Raw genomic sequence first — 18,049 nt, 5'->3', positions numbered from 1 at the left:
CTCTAAACTGTTATTTCAGGTAACTGTTTCTTGTGCCCTGTACCAGATTTTTAAAAACCTATATGACTCTGACATTTTTTTTTTTTGTTCAAAGGGTGACAGTACATTGGTTATAATTTAATTTTTCCTTTGTCAATTCAAATTTGTTAGTTTTAAATTTTAAATTTGCTTGAAGCAAAGTGTAATGGTTGAAATTCATTAATGTGAATTAAACTGGACTTTTATCAGTATTCTTTTGACTCTTAAACTCCCTTTAGGTGTGTTGTTCTGCAGTGCAAGCTGTTTACATTTGGATGTTTTGTTTTCTGTGCTGCCATACAAATGCCTCAAACAGTATAAATTATTTATTATCATAACAGTTCTGGAGATCAGAATTCTCACATAGGTCTCACTAGGCTCAAATTAAGGTTTCACCAGAAGGAAAAACCTGTTTGCTTGTCTGTTTCAGCTTCTGGATGCTATTGGCGTTCTTGGCTCCTCTGCCTCCATTTTCAAAAATAAAGGGCAGTCAGGTCCTCACATCTAATCAGACCCTTTGATATTCTGCATTAGAGGAACCCTTGTGAGCTTTGTGCAGTGGCAGTATTGTAGCCAATAAGGTTTATCCAAGGCACGATTATTGCTAATTGAAAAGAACCCTTGTGATTATATTGGGTCCACTTAAGAATCTAGGATAATCTCCCTACATTAAGACCAGCTGATTAGCAACCTTAATTCTCCTTTACCATGTAAATGGAAATTATGTCTATTTACATCCATTTCACCAGTTCCAGGGGTCAGGACATGTTCATTGGAGGGGGACCACTCTACCTATCATCCATGCCCTTGCTACTATGGACACACAACTATTCTAAGATTTTACTTTAATGTTAAGCAGTTATATTCTGTCAAAAATGAGAATACGAACTATTTTGATCTATTTCATGAGAATATAGAAGTATTTTCCCATGTGTTTACACATATAGTAAAGGAAAAAGTAAAGAAAAAATTAGTACAGACTATAATATGCAATTCCAAAAAACATTTCACATCATGGACACTATTTTTGTTATTAGGTTCTGCTTTTTAAGAAAACATCTGTTAAATATAAAATGGATGGTTTAGATAGTCAACAGTCATAATATCTCAAAAGTTCTTTTTAAGAAAGTAAGTTTGAAAGAGAAGTTAATGAAATATCTTTGTCCTGCTTTGTATGAACACAAAGCCCCTCTAATTTTTAAGAAGGTATAAAGTGAAGGTGTAAAACTAAAGATAATAACCCTTCTATTTAGATTAAGGGAACTGGAGGGGGAGAAGCGCTTGCATCCCTCCTCCATATTCTTTAATAACTTACAGTGCACCTCAAAGATTCCATTGCTGCTTCACTTAAAAAAGCATGCATTTGAAATTGATAAAGATACTAATTTACACCTTGAGTTCATCAGTGTTGCAGTAATTATTTTCTACTTTATGCCTTTTTAGACTTTATAATATTTATAATGTCAAAACCTATGCAATACTCACTGCCTTAAAAAGGATTTCTGAACCAATATAGTATTCATGAAGAGAAATGTTGAAATGCATCTTATAATTAAGAATGGATTAAAGACACACCTTTTCACACTTTGACTTTCAGAAAAATGTGGTCCACTTTTTAGCTTTATAAGTAATCATTCAATTTTTTAAACCTCTGATTTAATCCTTCATTATTAAGATTGCAAAACCCTGAAATGCCTTAGCCCCAGTATTCTTACCCATCCACTTCTGAGTAAAATTCTCATGTGTTATGGAAGATGCTGGTTTGCAGTTTGGCTTCCAGCCTTGGTCACCTAAGGTGCTAGACAACCCCAATGTGGCAGCATTCTAATGTCCTAAACTTGGAAATAGAAGGGAGGCATTTTCACAGTCAGTCACAACGAACAGCTTTAAAGGTTCTCTCCTTACATGTTTTGTATACACTACTGATACGGAAAAAGAAAATGAGTTTTTCATTTTGTCTTTTTTTTTTTTTTTTGGTACTGGGGATCGAACTGTGGTCCTTGCGCTGTGCAGCAGGCAGCGAAACCACTAAGCTAAATCCCCGGCCTGAAAATGAGTTTTTCAAATAAAAACATTAAGCATCTAATTCTACTTGGGGCTTTTGAAATGTAGAATCAATAAAAAGATGACTGGTAATAAGAAAGTATAGTATATGTAGAAATTCTAAGTACAGAAAGCCAAAGAATTCATGTCTGATGGATGATGTAAGAACTCAAAGTCAACAGGGCTTTTTTTTTTTTTTTTTTTTTAAGAAAATCAGTCTGGTAAAATTTGTCATTCTTACCTTTAATAAGGAAATTCTTTTAAAGAAATCTAGGTATGCCTAGACATGTATTTGTCCATGGGCCTGGAACTACACTGAAACAGGTAGGAGATATTTTGGAGATACCCACACCCAAGTCAGCCCTTTTCCCCTAATTTAACATTTAACACAACACTAGCAAATTCCTGTAGGAGGTGCTGTCGATTTACAAATGACCAGGAAAGATCAGGTTGCTAGGTTAGAACTTGTTTATCTAATTGTCTACTTAGTGAATTGGTCATAATTTCTTTTAATAAATACCAAAATAGGCAGAGGTTGCTGCAGCATAGCAGCCCTGCTTACCTTGCAATGCGAAATGAATCTTGCTGTGAAGCTTCTGAAGAAAGCTTTATATCTGAAAGGCTTGGGGAGACTTTTCTTGCTGTTCTTGTACACCGCTGGCTCAGAGGGAATCGGATCTGTTTCCTCTGCTGAAGGCAGGCGTTCCCCAGTTTTAACTACAGAACATCTAGTATGCGTTACCCTTGCAACTCAAGCATTTAAAATCCACCGGGGCCATTTCAGCCTTTCTTGCCTAATGAGCAGCGGGCCAAGATGCTGTTTGAACCTTCTCAGCGAGGCCCATCTTCCACACTCTGTGCTTAAGGCCAGGAAGAAAGCTGCGTTTTTAACTTCGGTAGCTGAAAGATATTTAAAAATCTTATTTAGGTTTTCAAAAATGAAAATCTTTGCTATAGTTACCACTTCTTGAAAAGAGATAAAGGCATGCAATAACTGCAGGCCTTGGAGGCATTTTCAGATTTAAAAAAAGAGAAATGCTTTTAAAAAGTTGCGAGGAACAAATAAGACAGGGAACTCAGTTTTGGGAAAAGCGATGGCAACTGAGAGCTCTGCGGACTGGAGGATCCTAAAATCCAGTTCCCGAGGATCGAAAAGGAAGCAGATGACTCCACACCACCTTCCCCGTCTCTTGCCTTCAGACCACAGTTAAAAGCCCCCCACAGTCCCCAGAAGCTAACAGTAAAAATGGAGGGAGGTGCGAGAAGAAATCTGAAGAGCTACTAGGACGGAGAGAAACGCACTCTCCAGCCGAAACGTCGCCTCCCCCCACTCGGAGACGCAGAAACCTCCATCCCTTAGGCTCCAAGGGCTTCCCGAAGGGGCGGGCAGAATTGGGGTCCGGAGACTCCCGTGCCTTCGAGAGCTGGACATTGCCCTAAGCTCAAAGGAAGCAGGAGGGGTCCCGGGTAGCGTGACAGCCTAAGTCCTGGGCTGGGGTCGCCCCTTCTCGTCCGGAGAGGCGACGCCACCCCTGCGTTCTCTGGTGTTGGCCTTGGGGTCCCACTTGGCAACCTTCCGAGCCCACCCCACACTCAGGTGCAGAGGCTGGGAATTAGGGGACACACACCCTGGAGAAGCCGCGTGACCTCCTCCCCACAGGTGTAACGGAAAAGGGTCGAGGTTAGCTCTCCGAACCGTCCCCGTCCCCTCGCTCCCGCGGTGGCCCAAACCCAGCCAGAAGAAATCCCCAGGCCGCGGCTCGGGGGAGCTGGGGCCCGGGGCTGGACGCGGACTTCGCCTCCAGTCCCGCGGAGGGTCCAGGCCGCGGCGCGTTTCCCCAGCGCAGGTCGCAGGGAGGACTCGCCGGTAGTAGTTAAGAAGGAAAGCGAATTGTTCTGGTCGCTCGGGTTCCACAGGTGAAAACAGCGCTTTCTGAAGCCAGTGCTAATCTCTCGCTCCTGGGGCAAAAATGAAAAAGTCAGCTCTCACCAGCAATCTGCCGCAGAAAAGAGACTAGGGTGGGGGGCACACCCTGTCACTTTGCACTTCTTTTATAAACGAATCACCCTGAAATGGGAAGGTGCCTGCGAAACGTTGCAAAATCCCCAGTGTGAATCCCCAAAGGAAGAGAGTACAAGAGTGTTTGGGAAAACCTGAAAACTCTTAGATGCTAAGCTTTCCCGGGTCCCCAAGAATCTGCCCTGGAGAGAAGCGTCTCCACAGACATTGTAAAACCTTCCCCTTAACTGGCGTTGTAAACTCATCGTATATATTTATATCAATGATATATGGGGAGGCATGTCTGTATGTATTTACCTCATACATATTTCTATAAACTCCAGCGTCTGGAAAGGGTGGGGGGTAAATAACACTGAACGGTTAAAATTATGGAGAAGGGATAATAACTGATTACTAATTTGAAAGTAAATAAACAGGTGACTTTTTCAGATCAAATTCCTCCTTGGATCGTTACAATAAATATCTCTGAAGGAAGCTCTCTATTTATGTTGTCATTGATTAATTCTTCACTACCTCATTTGATTTCGATTTAGAACGATTTGATTCTAATTTAATTAGCATGTAATTTGGATGTACATAATTACTGTAATTATGACATTCAGGTAAGGCAGCTTTAGGCTGAAAGGCAATTTCAAATTTTCTAGCAACCTACTTTGTACTGGGAAATGGACAAGGACTTTTGCGCCCTGCTATCCAAGTAGTAATTAGCACATCTTTGAAATAGGCAGTGCGGCGGGATTTGTATTAAAACAGCAAATACAAACCCAGTCGAGTACCCACCGCAGAGGTGGCTGTGAGTTCCGGGAGAGGCGCTGCGTCTCCCGGGCCCGAGTTCGGGGAGCCCGGCGCCCCGGCGCCTCGGCCTGGCTCTCACTGCTGCGGGCGAAGGCGCCTCCGCGGCCTCGGGCGCGCGGGGTGGGAAGGTGCCGCTTCCCAAATTAAAATACAGACCGCGCGCCGGGCAGGGGGAGGAAGTCACCGCGTGGGGTCTGCGGAGCGGGTGGGGGTGGGGTGGCCTGGGAAGAGGGGGGGAAGGGGCGGCGGAGGGGAGGGCGAGGCCCCGAGGAGAGAAAAACCGGCCAGCGCCTCCAGCTGCTCTCTGATTTTACATTTGGGTTTGAAAGGGGAAAGGCGAGGACAAAAGGGGTCGGTCCTGCCCGAGAGGGTGAGCGCACCATCCGCGAGGGTCCCGGTCGAAGGCTTTGGGGCCCCTCGTCGCTCTTGGGGGGGCCCTGCGCCCCGACCGGCCCGGTCCCGGCCTGACGACGCCCCCGCGCCCGACTGGGCCCAGGTGGCCGAAGGGAGGAGGCGGAGGGCGGCTCCAGCCTCCCCGAGGCCAGGCTGCGACGCCGCGCGCGTCCCCAGCGTCCCTGCCCATCCAGGAGGCCGAGGGCGCGCGGGGCAGCTTCGGCGGTTCGGGATGATCGGCCTGGTCCGGGGTCCGGGGGAGTCCGCGCCGCCCTGCCTCTGCGGTCGTGGGGCGAGGTGTTCGGGGGACCGCGCCTGCCTCCGAGTCCCCATCCCGGGGTCCACGGCGCCGCCGGCGGCGCTCGGCGTTCTCCGCCGAGTTGGAAGACCCTGAAGTTGCCTTGCAAAGGACGTTAAAGGCGACAATGCCAAGGCCAAGGCCAAGCGGGGCGTTACTTTGTTTTGCTTGGATTTTTCAGTTAGCACGTTCCAGAAAAGACCTCCTTCCCTGGGAGATACCGCTAAGCGGTGCCAAGGGTACTCTCTCGTTAGCCGGGCTCATTCCCCTACGAAACACTAAACCTCGCTTTGCTTTACTTGAGTTTCTGGGTTGCAGCTCGCGGCCCGCGCCGGTCTCCGCTCGCTCCGAGCTGAGCGCAGGGCACACAGCGCGGCCCTCCCGTCTCCGGGCTCTAGATGGCGCCAGCGAGCCGCTCTCGCCGCGCTCCTCTTATGGGAATCAAGAGCTACTGTCAAACATAAAAGCAAATCAGAGTTTTCAGTTTTTTTAATGTGTTAAGAATGTTATTCCTTAAGAAAATTTGTAGCTAAATTATTCTCACTTAAAATAAACACTTAGTATACCAATTACACAAATGGGCGGGATTTATGTGAGATTGACTTCATCTGCATTTTTGTAGGGGAAGAGAGCCTTGGTGAATACAGATAATAGATGCAAATAAGATTAGAGTTAAAATAAATAAAGTTTCCATCCGAATAAAAAGAAATTCAATTTTACACGACTTGTAACGATTTGATGGAATGTCCAGACACGCTGTTCAGGTGCACAATCTAATCTCGTCAAAATGATGTTTCCTTCCTTAGAGAGAGAGAAATCTTTTATTTTCCTCTTTCCTTGGATCCAATTCATTCCGACGGGGGGAAGTAGTGTCAGGAAAAGAAAGCACCGAGGGAGGGTTTGGACCGGGGCTGGGTAGGCGCTGGCCGAGGAGAACTTGGTCTTTGCTCCTCTACTGCGTAGAAAGCTGCTGATCAGGAAACCCGGAGAAACCGGCTGAAACGAAATCGCATGGCCGCCCACCCTGGCTGGAGCGAGCCTGGGCCCCGGGGGTGCGGACCCAGCCCCTCGCAGACCTTTGGCCGCTGCCCTCCTCTGCGCCTAGGGACCCTGAAGCGGCCTCACCTCCCGGGGCCCGGAGTCAGACAGGCCCAGGCCGCGGGACCCGGAGGTGACCCTGGGGAGGCGCGTCCCCACCTCTGCTGGGGACGCAACGGGTGTCCTCTCCTCCCACGCTCGCTGGGTCAGTCTGCTCGGCTTAGGGACGCAAAGGGCTGGGCGGGGGCCCAGCGAGGCAGAGCCCTGTGTCCCCCTGCCCGCGCCCCCAGGTCGGGCTTCCGCACTCGCCCATCTCCCCGCTGGACGCTCGGGCCCGGCCGCCGCTCACTGTGCCCCGGCCGGCCGCTGTGATGGACGTGGGCTGACCCGCGGGGCAGAGGCAGCGCGCGCGGGCCTTGATCACTGGCCTGCGGAGGGAGCTCCGCGGCCAGCGGGACCTGCACGGCCAGGCCCTTTGATCTGCCTTTATTATCAAAGAGAAACAAAGCGACGGACAGGCCCGACGCCCGGGCGCCCTCGGGCCTCAGGAGTCCACGTCACACCCCACCTCGGCGCCGCCGCACCGCAGCCCCGGAACGCGCCGGGCACCCACTGGGCCTGCTGCGCCGAGGCCCGCAGAGCAAACGCACCCCGGCCAGCTTCTCCCCAAGACCAGAGCCGAACCCTACGGCGCGTGGGGGCAGAGGCGGGGGAAGCTGGGTTAGGGACGCTTGGAGCCCGGAGAAAAAATGGCCAAAGGGAAGAAAACTCAGGTAGAGGAGCCGGGCAGGGGAGGCTGCGGGGAGCGCAGGAAGCGAGGGAAGAAGCCCTGAACCCCGCGCGGCAAAGCCCAGCTGGGGGCTTTCCTTCTGTCTTATCCCTACTTCGCTACTTGGCTTTTCAGAGCAGAGTTTTGTTGACTGTTAGTAACAATAAATTATTTTTCCTTTCTTTCCTAAGAATCAAAATCTTCATTCAAGTTTCCAAGGACAGTAATGGAGGGGGGGATATCTGTTGGTACTGACTTCGCTTGTAGTTCCTGTTGTGTGGGAGGCCTTTCAGAAATATTTTAATTCTGTAAATATGTAATTTATTTTCCAAATTAACATTTTTTTTGAATTGTGAAATTGTCTCATTTACCAATTTTCTTCTCGTCTCTCTCTCTTCTCTCTCTTTTAAAACGAGGCTGTTAAGTTGGTGGTCAGAAGACAAAGAGAGTGAAAATAATTTTCATTTCAATAATTGCCTTCTGGTCAATTTAACTGTGCCTTATTTTGAAAGAGACTGTCTAAATGAGATTCCTGTCCCAAATGTGTTCCCAGGCCTGATCCCAGCCTTTAATTATTCCTGAGTTTTTTTCTTCAGAATAAGACGCCGCGCTGAGTAATCACAAAGAAGTCAGAGAGCATCCTTGAACCTTTTCAGAAGCAGCGCCACTGATATTCAAATAACCTGCGAGGGCCCTTTGCCGGCGTGGGGACCTAGGCATTTCCAATTCACTATTTGCATAGATCAGCCGTCTCTGAAAAGGAAAGGAGCAGTTGTCTTCCATAACATTAAAAAGCCTAGTTATCAAATCAAGTGCTTAGTTTGGGGGCTTTTAAAACGCTTACATTTTATCTCAGGTTGCCCTTTACCGTTTGACATGCAAATTTGGTGCAGTTAATTTAGACAATTAAAAAGATCTTCAAGGGAGCTTTGTCACAGAGAATATTTGGAGTTTTCCCCATGGACCAGCTGAGATAAAGTTGGCCAGAACAAATGATGTCTAGGAGATTAATTAGATATTTGATAAGACATGAATCCCTAATAAGGGAATACAAGGCACAGGGGGCTGCTGTGTGCTCTAAGTCAAAATTAATAACATTTAACAAGATTTTCATTTAGGCATGAAATGTCTTTTCCGGGGTATTGACTCTAGCGATTTATTCCCCTGAGATGCCTCCCAACATAGAAGTCTTGGGAGCTAAAAGACTTCTTTCCAAAAAGCTTTTTCCTTCCACAGATTGTTTTTAAATCACTTTTTAAAAACAAACAATCCCATCAGAGTTTTCCCTGACCCCTTCCGGAGGTGTAAGTAACTCCCCAGTTAGGGCTGCCAAAGACCTTTGTTTTTCTCAGGCGATTTAAAATGTCACCTTTGGAGAGCCCTCCCATTAAGTAATACAACTACACATTCTTATAACCCAATTTAATTTACGCTGTTGATATACAAATAAATAGTTTTGACTTCTCAAAAACGTATATGTATTATGGCTTTTATAACCCATATAAACTTTACATTACCTACAACTAACATTAAGGGAACTGTTTCCCAACCAAAAAGAAAAACAAAAATCGACCCACGTAAAGGTTACTGAGAGGGAAACAGGATATAAAAAAAAAGGAGGTGTATTGTTCAGAGTCCTTTAATAATACCAAAATGAAAATATGATGTCAAGATTTTCTTCATACAGATAAACGCATTTAATTTCTTTAGATGACCTTAATTTACGTGTTTGAGTGAAATGATAACTCAACATTTTAAATATCTTTTACATATATACTGACTTTCACAAAGTGCATCAGAAAATTAAAAAAGAAAACTCCCTGAATTTCAGGAATTCACCAAAAAAAAACCCCACCTCTATTCGAATGAACATTTACAAGAAAATAAAAGAGAACACAATCTTTTGAACCCTATTTATACAGATGTTATGAAATACAGAGAAACTGTCGCTAGACTTCCAGTTTAATTTCTCACCTTAAGCCTTTTTTGATGCTTCCTTTTTAGGAAAAACAGTCTCATTGTAAGTAGATATCAAGCAGGACTTGGAGCATTTTATGTATAATATAATCCACACAAAGGGTCTTTTTTATAGGTCCTGTTTGTTTTCAAATGTTCTGACAGTCCTGTGCTGGGTGGTGGCTAGTTTTTTTGAGAAAAAGACAGAGAAGGGTAGAGGAGGGAGGAGGGCAGGGGGAGGAGAGGAAGGAGCCTCTGTGTATTGCTCTTCGCTCGAGAAGTTTGTGCGAGTGGTGTGTGTGCGCGCGCGCGAGTGTGGGTCTGCGGTGCGTGTGCGTGCGTGTGTCTGTGTGCAGTTTCCGAAGAAGGTGTTTGTGGCTCAGGACGGTTCGCTTTTGTTTCTGGACCACGCGTTGGATCCTCCTCCTCCTGGTGCAGACAGCGAAGGGAGCTCCCGGCGCAGCGGGCGAGCCTCGCTCCCAGCTCGGGCCTGGGGGCGCTGCTGGCCCCCGCCCTCCCGCTTCCCGCCGCTCGCCCTGCAGCCTCCGTCCGCTCTCCGCGTCGCTGCTCGCTCGCTCGCGCCTCTCTCCGGCCTTAGGAGTCGTTGGGGCCGCTTGCGGCCTCCTTTCCTCCCGCCGAGGCCGCCGCCACCGCCGCCGCCGCCGCTGCAGCCGCGGCCGCTGCCCGGGCTGCGCTGACGCCGGAGTCGTGCAGGATGAGGTCGGGGGACTCGGAGCGGGGCGTCTCTAGGTTGCTGGCGTCCGTGTCACTGTCGCTGCCCTTTTTGCCCCCGCCGCCCCCGTTGTGCGTCTTAATGTGTTTGCTCAGGTGGTCGCTGCGCATGAAGCGCTTGTTGCACACGGGGCAGGCGAAGCGCTTCTCGCCGGTGTGAGTCCGCAGGTGCCGCTGCAGCTCGTCCGAGCGCGTGAAGCGCTTGCCGCAGAAGAGCCAGTTGCACACGAAGGGCCGCTCGCCCGTGTGCCAGCGCAGGTGCGCCTTCAGGTGCGACGTCTTGCCGTACACCTTGCCGCAGCCCGGGATGTGACAGCTGTGCAGACCCTTGCGCCGCAGGCTCGCCCCGGCCGGGCCCAGCCGCTCGGCCTCCTGGCAGTTGGGGCAGTCGCAGGTGGCGCGGCCCGAGTAGCGGCGGGCGGAGCGCGCCGAGCTCCCCCCGGCGGCGGCGGCCGCGGCGCCCGAGATCATGGCGCTGGCCGCGGCCGCCGCCACCGCGGCGCTGGAGTCCGAGTAGGAGGGCAGCACCGGCTTGAAGCCGTCCTGGGCCAGCAGGTGCTGGCTAGTGGAGAGCAGGTGCGAGGCGGCGGCCGCCGAAGAGCCGAGGCCCGTGGAGCTGAAGGCCGAGTGCGTGAGCGAGCTGAAGTCGGGGTTGTAGGTGCCCAGCTGCGAGTGCAGCGAGGCCTGGGGGGCGCCCGAGTGCAGCGAGCTCTGCAGCCCCCCGGCGGGGTTCTGCACCTCCAGCCAGGAGCCTGGGCTGCTGTGCACGTCCCACCACGACGACGCTGCGCCGTTGGTCACCTCGCCCGCAGCCAGCGTGGAGTGGAAGCCTGACTTGTACCACGACTCGTACGGGTGCGCCATGCCCACCCGCGGGTACAGGCCGTCGGCCGCCGTCGTGTGCACCTTAGAGATGAAGGCCGACTGGCCGCCCGCCTCCTGCGGGGACACCCCGGCCGCCGCCGCCGCCGCCGCCGCCGAGTTGGAGAAGAGGCCGCCGTAGTCGCTGCTGAAGGCGGACGACGTGGGCGATGTGGACGCCAGGCAGAAGGCGCTGTTGGCGGCGCCCGAGCCCCCCGCCAGGCCGCCCGAGCCGCGGCCGCCTGTGGCCACCGCGAAGCCCGAGAGGCTGGAGCCAAGGTTGCAGCTGGACGAGGAGCGCTTCCAGGGGTGGAAGCCGCCCTTGGCGAAGGCGCTCGACTCCGGCAGCGTAGTCAGCGGGCTTGTGTTGCCGATCTTGTTGCAGGTCGCCGCCAGCATGGCCAACGGGGTCGTTCCGAAGCGCGGCTCTTCCTAGAGTGGGTGGGGTGAGGGAAGGAGCGAGAAGGAGGAGGAAGAGGATAGCAGGAGGAAGTGGGGGAAAACACAAAGTGCACCCGTGAGCAGCCTTGTCCCCCGCGGCTGGTCCTGGGGGGCCGAGGCTCCCCGGTCGGCTCGCGCCTCCTCCCCACGAGAGCATAGCGGATCCACAGAGGCGCACCGGGCAGGGGGGGCCACAGGGCGAAGGTCCGGGCGCTGGAAAGTTGCTCCTGGGGAGGCTACGAATCAAGGATGCCTCGGTTTCCTTCGCCTGGGTGGCTGCAACCCCTGCCTAGAACCGGACTTGGGTGGTCCCCATCAGCCCGCTCCTCTCCCCAGGCCCCCCAGTTGCCCTTCCGGTGCAGCACGAAGGTAAACACAGTGCAAACACCGGGTGAGGGCAGAGGCGGCCTAACAGCGGCCCAGGGACCGGCGGAACTTGGAACCCTCCTCCCAAGGCTGGCTATGATTTGACTATTTTTTAAATAGAAAACATTGGTTTTGAAATTTACACACACGCCGATTACAAAGACAATAATCCGAGGATAAGCGGCCCAGCGACGGTTTTCAAAGTCACGGGCGAACTCAGGGGCCGCGGATATGTAAATGCTTATTACCGGGGCTGCACGGACTGCAAAGCGAGGAAGACAGTTTTCTGCAAACACCACCGTCGCCTACGTGCAACAATCCCGAAGCGGGGGACGAGGGGGAAGGTGCATAAATCACGAAGGGTGGAAAACCCTCTAGCTTTTCTTTAAAAACCAAATGAAAAGGAACTTGCTTAAGAAATCCTTTCCTTACAAAGGCATCTCCCGGGTTCCAATAACTAGGAAAGAATCCGTCACGGAAATGGGGAAAGTGCTAAAAGAATCTGAAGCTGCAGTCCAGCAGCAACAGTTTCTTGGGAGCCGCAGATCTTGAGAAGCCATAACGAAAAAATAACTCCGGCTAAAACTAGCAAATGCGTTGCTGCGCTTACGACTTACCCCGAGTATAGACGTGGCCATAGCAGGGCTCTTGGATGCGCGGCGGGGCCGGGAGCGGGGCTGACCCTGGCGGCTGCTCGGAAACACTGCTGGGGTCCCGCGCGGCTCCCGCGTCCCCGCGCTCGCGCCGAGCGGACTCCGGGCTCCCGCCGGCTAAACTCAGCCTAAGTGCGAGGAGCACCCGCTTTGAAGTGCCGCTGGCTTCGCCTCTCGCCCAATGAGGGCGCAGGCAGAGCCGACGGGAGCTGCCCTGCAGCCAATCAGACGCGCCGAGGGGCCCGAGCCCGGGCTCCCCGCGCGTGCCAGTCAAGTCTGCGGGCGAGGGCGGGGGTTGGGGGGCGCGGGCTGGGGACGGAAGAAATTACAGTGCAATTAAAAATTTACACACACTCACCAAGCCAGGTTTAAGTACCGTGAAGACTGAGCCACAGGCTCCCTCCCCCCACCCACCCCAAGATGTTGCAAGTTAGGGTTGACAGTGCGACTCCATTCCCCACTTGTGGGAAAGGAGACAGAGGGGAGGGGCATGGAGGCGGAGGGCCTGGTGGAGAGGGAAATGTCAACGCTCACTTTGTGTCCAGTCGCTTGCCTGAGGAAGACAACTTCAGCTGGTATTCATCGTCCTCGCCGGCGATTTTATCTTTATCGTTGGTCTTTTACCCTGTTCCTTACCGCCCCCCCCCCCCGCCGCCGCCGCCGCCGCCGCCACCGCTCCTCCACCAGATGCGGAGGGGGCGAGAAGGGAAAGCTCTCCCAAGAGGGGAGAAACGGGCCTCTCCACACAGGTCTGCACCCAGACTTGTTGGGAGGCCTGGAGCCTGCTGCATCCCACCACCTCCAGCAGTCTAAGTGACTTCCTAATTGTTGCTCTGGCCTCTGACCCAGGGGGTAATACAAGTGCCACTCACGCCAGAAGCTTCTGGTGGTAATTGAGGGCACCCTTTGTACGGCTTCGCCAGTGCCTAGCTACCAGGTTAACCCAATTGTCAAATATGACTAAACAGTGGGACGTGCTGATTATCTGCCAGGTTTTGCTGGGGGGTGGCTTAGGGGTGGGAAGCATCAGCCCATACAACAGGCTGCACGAAGCTGCTTATTTTCACATTGTAACAACTTTGGAAACGGAGACCGGCGCGAGCGGCGTCCGCCCCCACCACCACCCCCGCTGAAGCTGCAGCTTGCTCGGCTGTTTGTTTAACCCTGTGACGATTTGCATGTCGCGTTTCAGCCCGGAGTTGAGTTTTCTTGCTCCATTTCCAGCCCATCCCCACTCCAGACCGAGGAGCTCCAGGCTGCTCCACCAAGGCCCAGAGGCTGGCGTGGCGCGAGGGCGCGGTGTCAAGAGGCTCAGCCTTGACGCCCCGCCTTTGGAGGCTTCCTCGGCGATGCCGAGGACCAGACCACACGTGGGCGCCTTCAAGTTGTGCAGCTGGAATCATCCGAGTCCTCCCCAGATAGGGCGTGAAAAGAGGTTGTCCTCGCACACACAAGGGCGCGCGCTGCTTCCCTCCGCAAACGCGGAGCTGTCGGCTCCCCTTCTTTCCGGGCCCCACTTTCTCTTATTCTCCAGGGTAGCCAGAGGCTGCGTTTGAACTCGAAATACCAGAGCCCTCGGGCAGACGTGGGTACTGGTTTTAATGTAGCACAATCCCCTCCAAACCCACATCCTGCTTTTCAAAAATAAATGAACCACCAACCCCAAATGTTCGGGTGCAAAAAAGACAAGTTGTCAAGGGAGGAAGTGAAGAGGACATGGAACGAGGTTCTCAGTGTTTTCTCCCCTCTTTTGGAAGATTTCTTGGCCCCAAAGTGCGACCAAACGCAGGATGCCTGGGTGCATGGTCGCTTTTCGTTAGAATATTCTCAGAATGCTTTTCTTTCTTCTTTTTTAAATGTTTTAAGGTGGCGAAAACACCAAGGAAATCACTACGGAGAAGAGAGCCAGAAGAACCTCGCGGCTGTGAAAGAGGCGCGGCGGCCTGGGGGTCGGTGGTGGGAATCAAAGGGGGGCGTGTGAGAAATCCCTGGGGGACGCGGGGTGGAGGGAAGAGGGGAAATAAGGCCGCCTGGAACAGCCGGAAAGCCCGGCAGGAGGACCCCGGAGCCGTTCCCAACAGGTGACTTCTGCCCTGGAAGGGGAGACTGGTCCTCAGCTTCCAGTGGAGTCTCCGCGTCGATTTGCTAATAGAGGGATTGTTAAGTGGCAGCGAGGCGTTTCCGGCTCACCCCGGGCAGCCCGCGGAGGAGAAGCGCTGAGGTTTCCCCTGTCCTCTTCCTCCCCCACCCTCTGCACACCCTCTCCTAAAGGAAACCTGACAAAGTCATAAATAAGACAATCCGAAAAGCCACTTAGCACTGGTGACATTTTCAAGCCAACCATTTAAAACAGTTCTCGCAGGCACCTCCGATTCCAGGCGCCCAGCTTGTCTCCCTCCCCACTCCCCCCCCCCCCCCCCACACACCGCCGTTTTCCACGTAATTCCAGCTGTCAGACTCTGGACGTGGGCACTCAGATATTCCTTTAGGCACATTCGCCCGTAGCATCGCAATAAAAGTTAGGGAAAGCTTCCAAACGAACGCAGGCAAGCACTCGGGCCAGTTCAACTCTAAGATGGGTCCCTAAGGAAATCTTTCGGAGGAAGTCCAGTTTTCTTTCTCATTTGACAGATTTTTTCATCCTCTAAAAAATCTAGTTTTTAAACAAAGATCAATGTGTTATGCTAAAGTGTTGAGCTGACTGTTAAAACATTTGGGGAAATAATGACACTGTAACAAAGGCCTGGTTTGGAGTGAATCATCACCCTTTTAAAAGTTAAAGCAATTTTCAGGAGAATAGCTTTCAGCAAACGCTTTACATTATTCAAAACGGCCAAATAATGCTCTATTATAGCGCCTGAATGCTGCCAGTCAGCCCCTAAGTGCAATTTGTGCAAAGGCCCCGGTGCCTTATCTCCACTTCTTTATAAAGAGGTGAATATAAAACAATTTCTTCCAAACCCAGACAGAGAGCACGAAAATTGCTTCCCTTTCTGCAATCAGGGCAATTTAACTGGAGTGCAATTAGCACTATTAAATGTCGATTCTGCATAAACAAATCTGACTGAGCAGAGAAAGTGGGGTGAGAACCTCATATACACTGAAACTGATTTTTTAAAATTATGTATCCGGGTCCTTTACAATTGATCTGTGACGTTTTCATCTTGGAATATATTTACATCGTAAATACACTATGGTTAAATCAACATTTTTTTGGCAAAAAATTCAATATGAACCCTAATAAAGAAGAATAGGGTCATTAAAGAGAAGAGTTCACTTCTTTTGAACAAATATTGTTTCTCCCATCTCGGCTCTTTCCGAGAGCTTTGATCCGAACAACTGCTCAAGTTGTTATGTTTGGGAAGAGGCAAAGCCGGGTAAACCATTCTGTCATTAGCGCTGATCGGAAGGACGGCGCTCCTACGCCGCAGAGAAGAAAGATGCTTTCCCTCTGATTCACCAAGGATAGTGACCGGGAAGACTGGTTATTTTCTGAACTCCTCGATACAGTAGCTGGGTAAATATTAGGTGGCCGCCCAGGTTCCTGGGAGCTTTGACCAGGTGCAGAGTTTAACAGCGGCTGGACAACACGGGGGTGGGGTGGGGTGGGGTGGAACTCGGACGACTCCAGGACGCAGGCAGGAGGGGGAGCATGGAGGGAGGAGGAGCAAAAGGTTCTGGCTTTGACAGGCTGGCTGCGGTGGAAGGTGGACCACCAGAACCAGGATACTGGGCAGGGGTGAGGGTAGGTGGTACAGGAGCCGGTAAAAAGCATTTATCTGACCTGTCCTCCCACCTGTCTTTATTTATTTATTTGCTAAGCCACAGTGCTCCCTTTTTTAATCATTTGAGCAATTAATTATGCTTTTCATTTGCATGATCTACACTAGAGCAGTGATTATCAGGTCAGCAAGATGTGGGAGTTGGGGAGATACATTAATAGCTTGAATTAAAAAGAAAAAAAAAAGAGCTGCCCTTGGTGTCTCAGTGCCATCCAGGAGCAAGGGCAAAGGAAGCCCAGGACAGTCCATAGTGCCTGTTGAGTTTGTGAATCCCTTCCGCAGTTGGAGTTTGTCAGTGTGAGTGAAAATGAAATGCAGCCTTTGATTAGAAGAGAATCTTTTATAGTTAATGTATATTTGTATCTTTAAAAGCACCAGCATTGAGATCAAATGGATCAAGAAAATTAATTGAAAATTGCAGAACTCTCCTACAATTTTCGTTAAGCTTTCATTTAATATTTGTTCTATAATGCCCTCCCTCTTTACAACCCAATCCTTGCAAATAAAAGAGCCAGGAAGAATCAATAGGCCAATGAGACTTTCATCTTTTTAAAAAAATTTTCCTACCTCGGAGGTGTTACTGCTATTTAGAGGGGTAGGAGGTACGAATCTTCCTTGCCTCTGTAAAGCCTGCTGGAAAAACTGAAAACCACTAGTCTCTTAAATACAGTCCAAACGTTTGGTACACAAGTAATTTTTTTTTGCCACATGTATCTTATCTGGGCCATATATTTTAAGCTTGCCTTGATCTGTTTATGTGAACCAAAAATGCATTAACAATTAAAGGGAAGACTGGTATGTCAAAGGAAGGAAGGTGACGGTAGACTGTGTGATGATTTTAATGACTGCAATTATTGGAAGATTATTCAACAAGCATCATAGATTTGTTTACTGCATTACTAGGAAACTATGGGGGGCCTATTCGGCTTGGGGTTGTACCTTCCTCCCTCCTTCATCAACCACCAAGGAGGGGTCCTAGACCTAAGCAAATATGGCTGGCTTTCTTCTTTTAAAGAGCATCTCTACCAAAGTGATACACATCTGTTATCTCCGCCAACTCTATTGGAACCATTCTTGGAGACGTTAAAGGACCCTTTCACATAAATCCGGAACTAATATCAAGAAAAGCCAGATGCCAGGTGATTCAATTCTGGTCATTGGCCATCTACTCCAGTCAGGGTACCAGTTTCTTCAGCTTTTACCACTTCATAGGCAGCTTTTCAGGAGGCTCCCAACTTCCAACTCTTTCCTCTTCCATCCAGGGCTTGGAGAAGGCACCACACTGCAGGAGGGTAACAAGCATTGCACCTCCAAGGCTCTCATGAAGAAAGTCTGGTTTTTCCTTCCTTCCCTCCATGTTACTTCTTTTTGCCACTGTTAGAAACAAGTAAAGATATGACCACGTGCAAATTAGTTTGTGACTAGGGAAGTTTTTAAATACAAACATATGAGATACTCCTTGTCTGCTTTTAAATGATCTTCAGTCCACAATAATCAATAAATTGCAGGTTGGGCTTTCTAGTCATCAATGAATAGGGGTTTGGAAGTGAAATGTGGAAAAAGGAGGGGATGGTAAATACCACATTATAAACCCCCTCTCCTCCCTCCCTTGAGGAAATGAGGCTGCAGTGACTGGGCCATCCTGCAGGTTGCCCTGGGTTCTGTACTGGCTCAGTTTCAAGTTTAAAGCGGACTTGGCCGGCACTGAGAACCTTTCCTCTTCAAACGTGAGCCTGGAGGCTTCTGCAAGTGGCAATTAGGAACCTATTACAAGCCATTAGATTGATCAATGTACCTTAAACAATGCGAATGATTTATATGGCTGACTTATGTGGGAAAGAAAGAAAGAGGTGGGGGAGGGCGGCTCCTCATCCTTTACATCCG

General features: G+C 50.4%; 1 protein-coding gene and 1 pseudogene across 1 annotated transcript; one reads left to right on the top strand and one right to left on the bottom strand.

Annotated features, from left to right (window-relative positions):
- Nucleotides 1–565: 565 nt before the first annotated feature.
- On the top strand, nt 566–693 carry LOC147829966 (U4 spliceosomal RNA; annotated as a pseudogene).
- A 6,399-nt stretch (nt 694–7,092) lies between these two features.
- On the bottom strand, nt 7,093–12,500 carry Sp9 (Sp9 transcription factor). Its single transcript, XM_004857695.4, has 2 exons — nt 12,348–12,500; nt 7,093–11,355 (listed from the first exon to the last, which is right to left on the bottom strand). The coding sequence occupies exons 1-2, from the start codon at nt 12,366–12,368 to the stop codon at nt 9,925–9,927; spliced, it is 1,452 nt and encodes a 483-aa protein (XP_004857752.1). The 5' UTR covers nt 12,369–12,500; the 3' UTR covers nt 7,093–9,924.
- Nucleotides 12,501–18,049: the final 5,549 nt, after the last annotated feature.

This window comes from Heterocephalus glaber, unplaced genomic scaffold (genome assembly GCF_053883595.1).
Source record: "Heterocephalus glaber isolate CG9 unplaced genomic scaffold, H.glaber_assembly_v1.0 deba00000347, whole genome shotgun sequence".
In the NCBI taxonomy this organism is placed as follows: domain Eukaryota; kingdom Metazoa; phylum Chordata; class Mammalia; order Rodentia; family Bathyergidae; genus Heterocephalus; species Heterocephalus glaber.
The sequence above is the reverse complement of the archived record's forward strand: the minus strand, read 5'-3'. Positions and strand labels throughout refer to the sequence as shown.

Bases quoted from the DNA above. Each gene is read 5' to 3' on its own strand.
- Sp9 (XM_004857695.4), bottom strand. From the start codon at position 12,368: ATGGCCACGTCTATACTCGGG. The intron at 11,356-12,347 runs GTAAGTCGTAAG...CACCCACTCTAG, and splicing joins TGGCCACGTCTATACTCGGG to GAAGAGCCGCGCTTCGGAAC.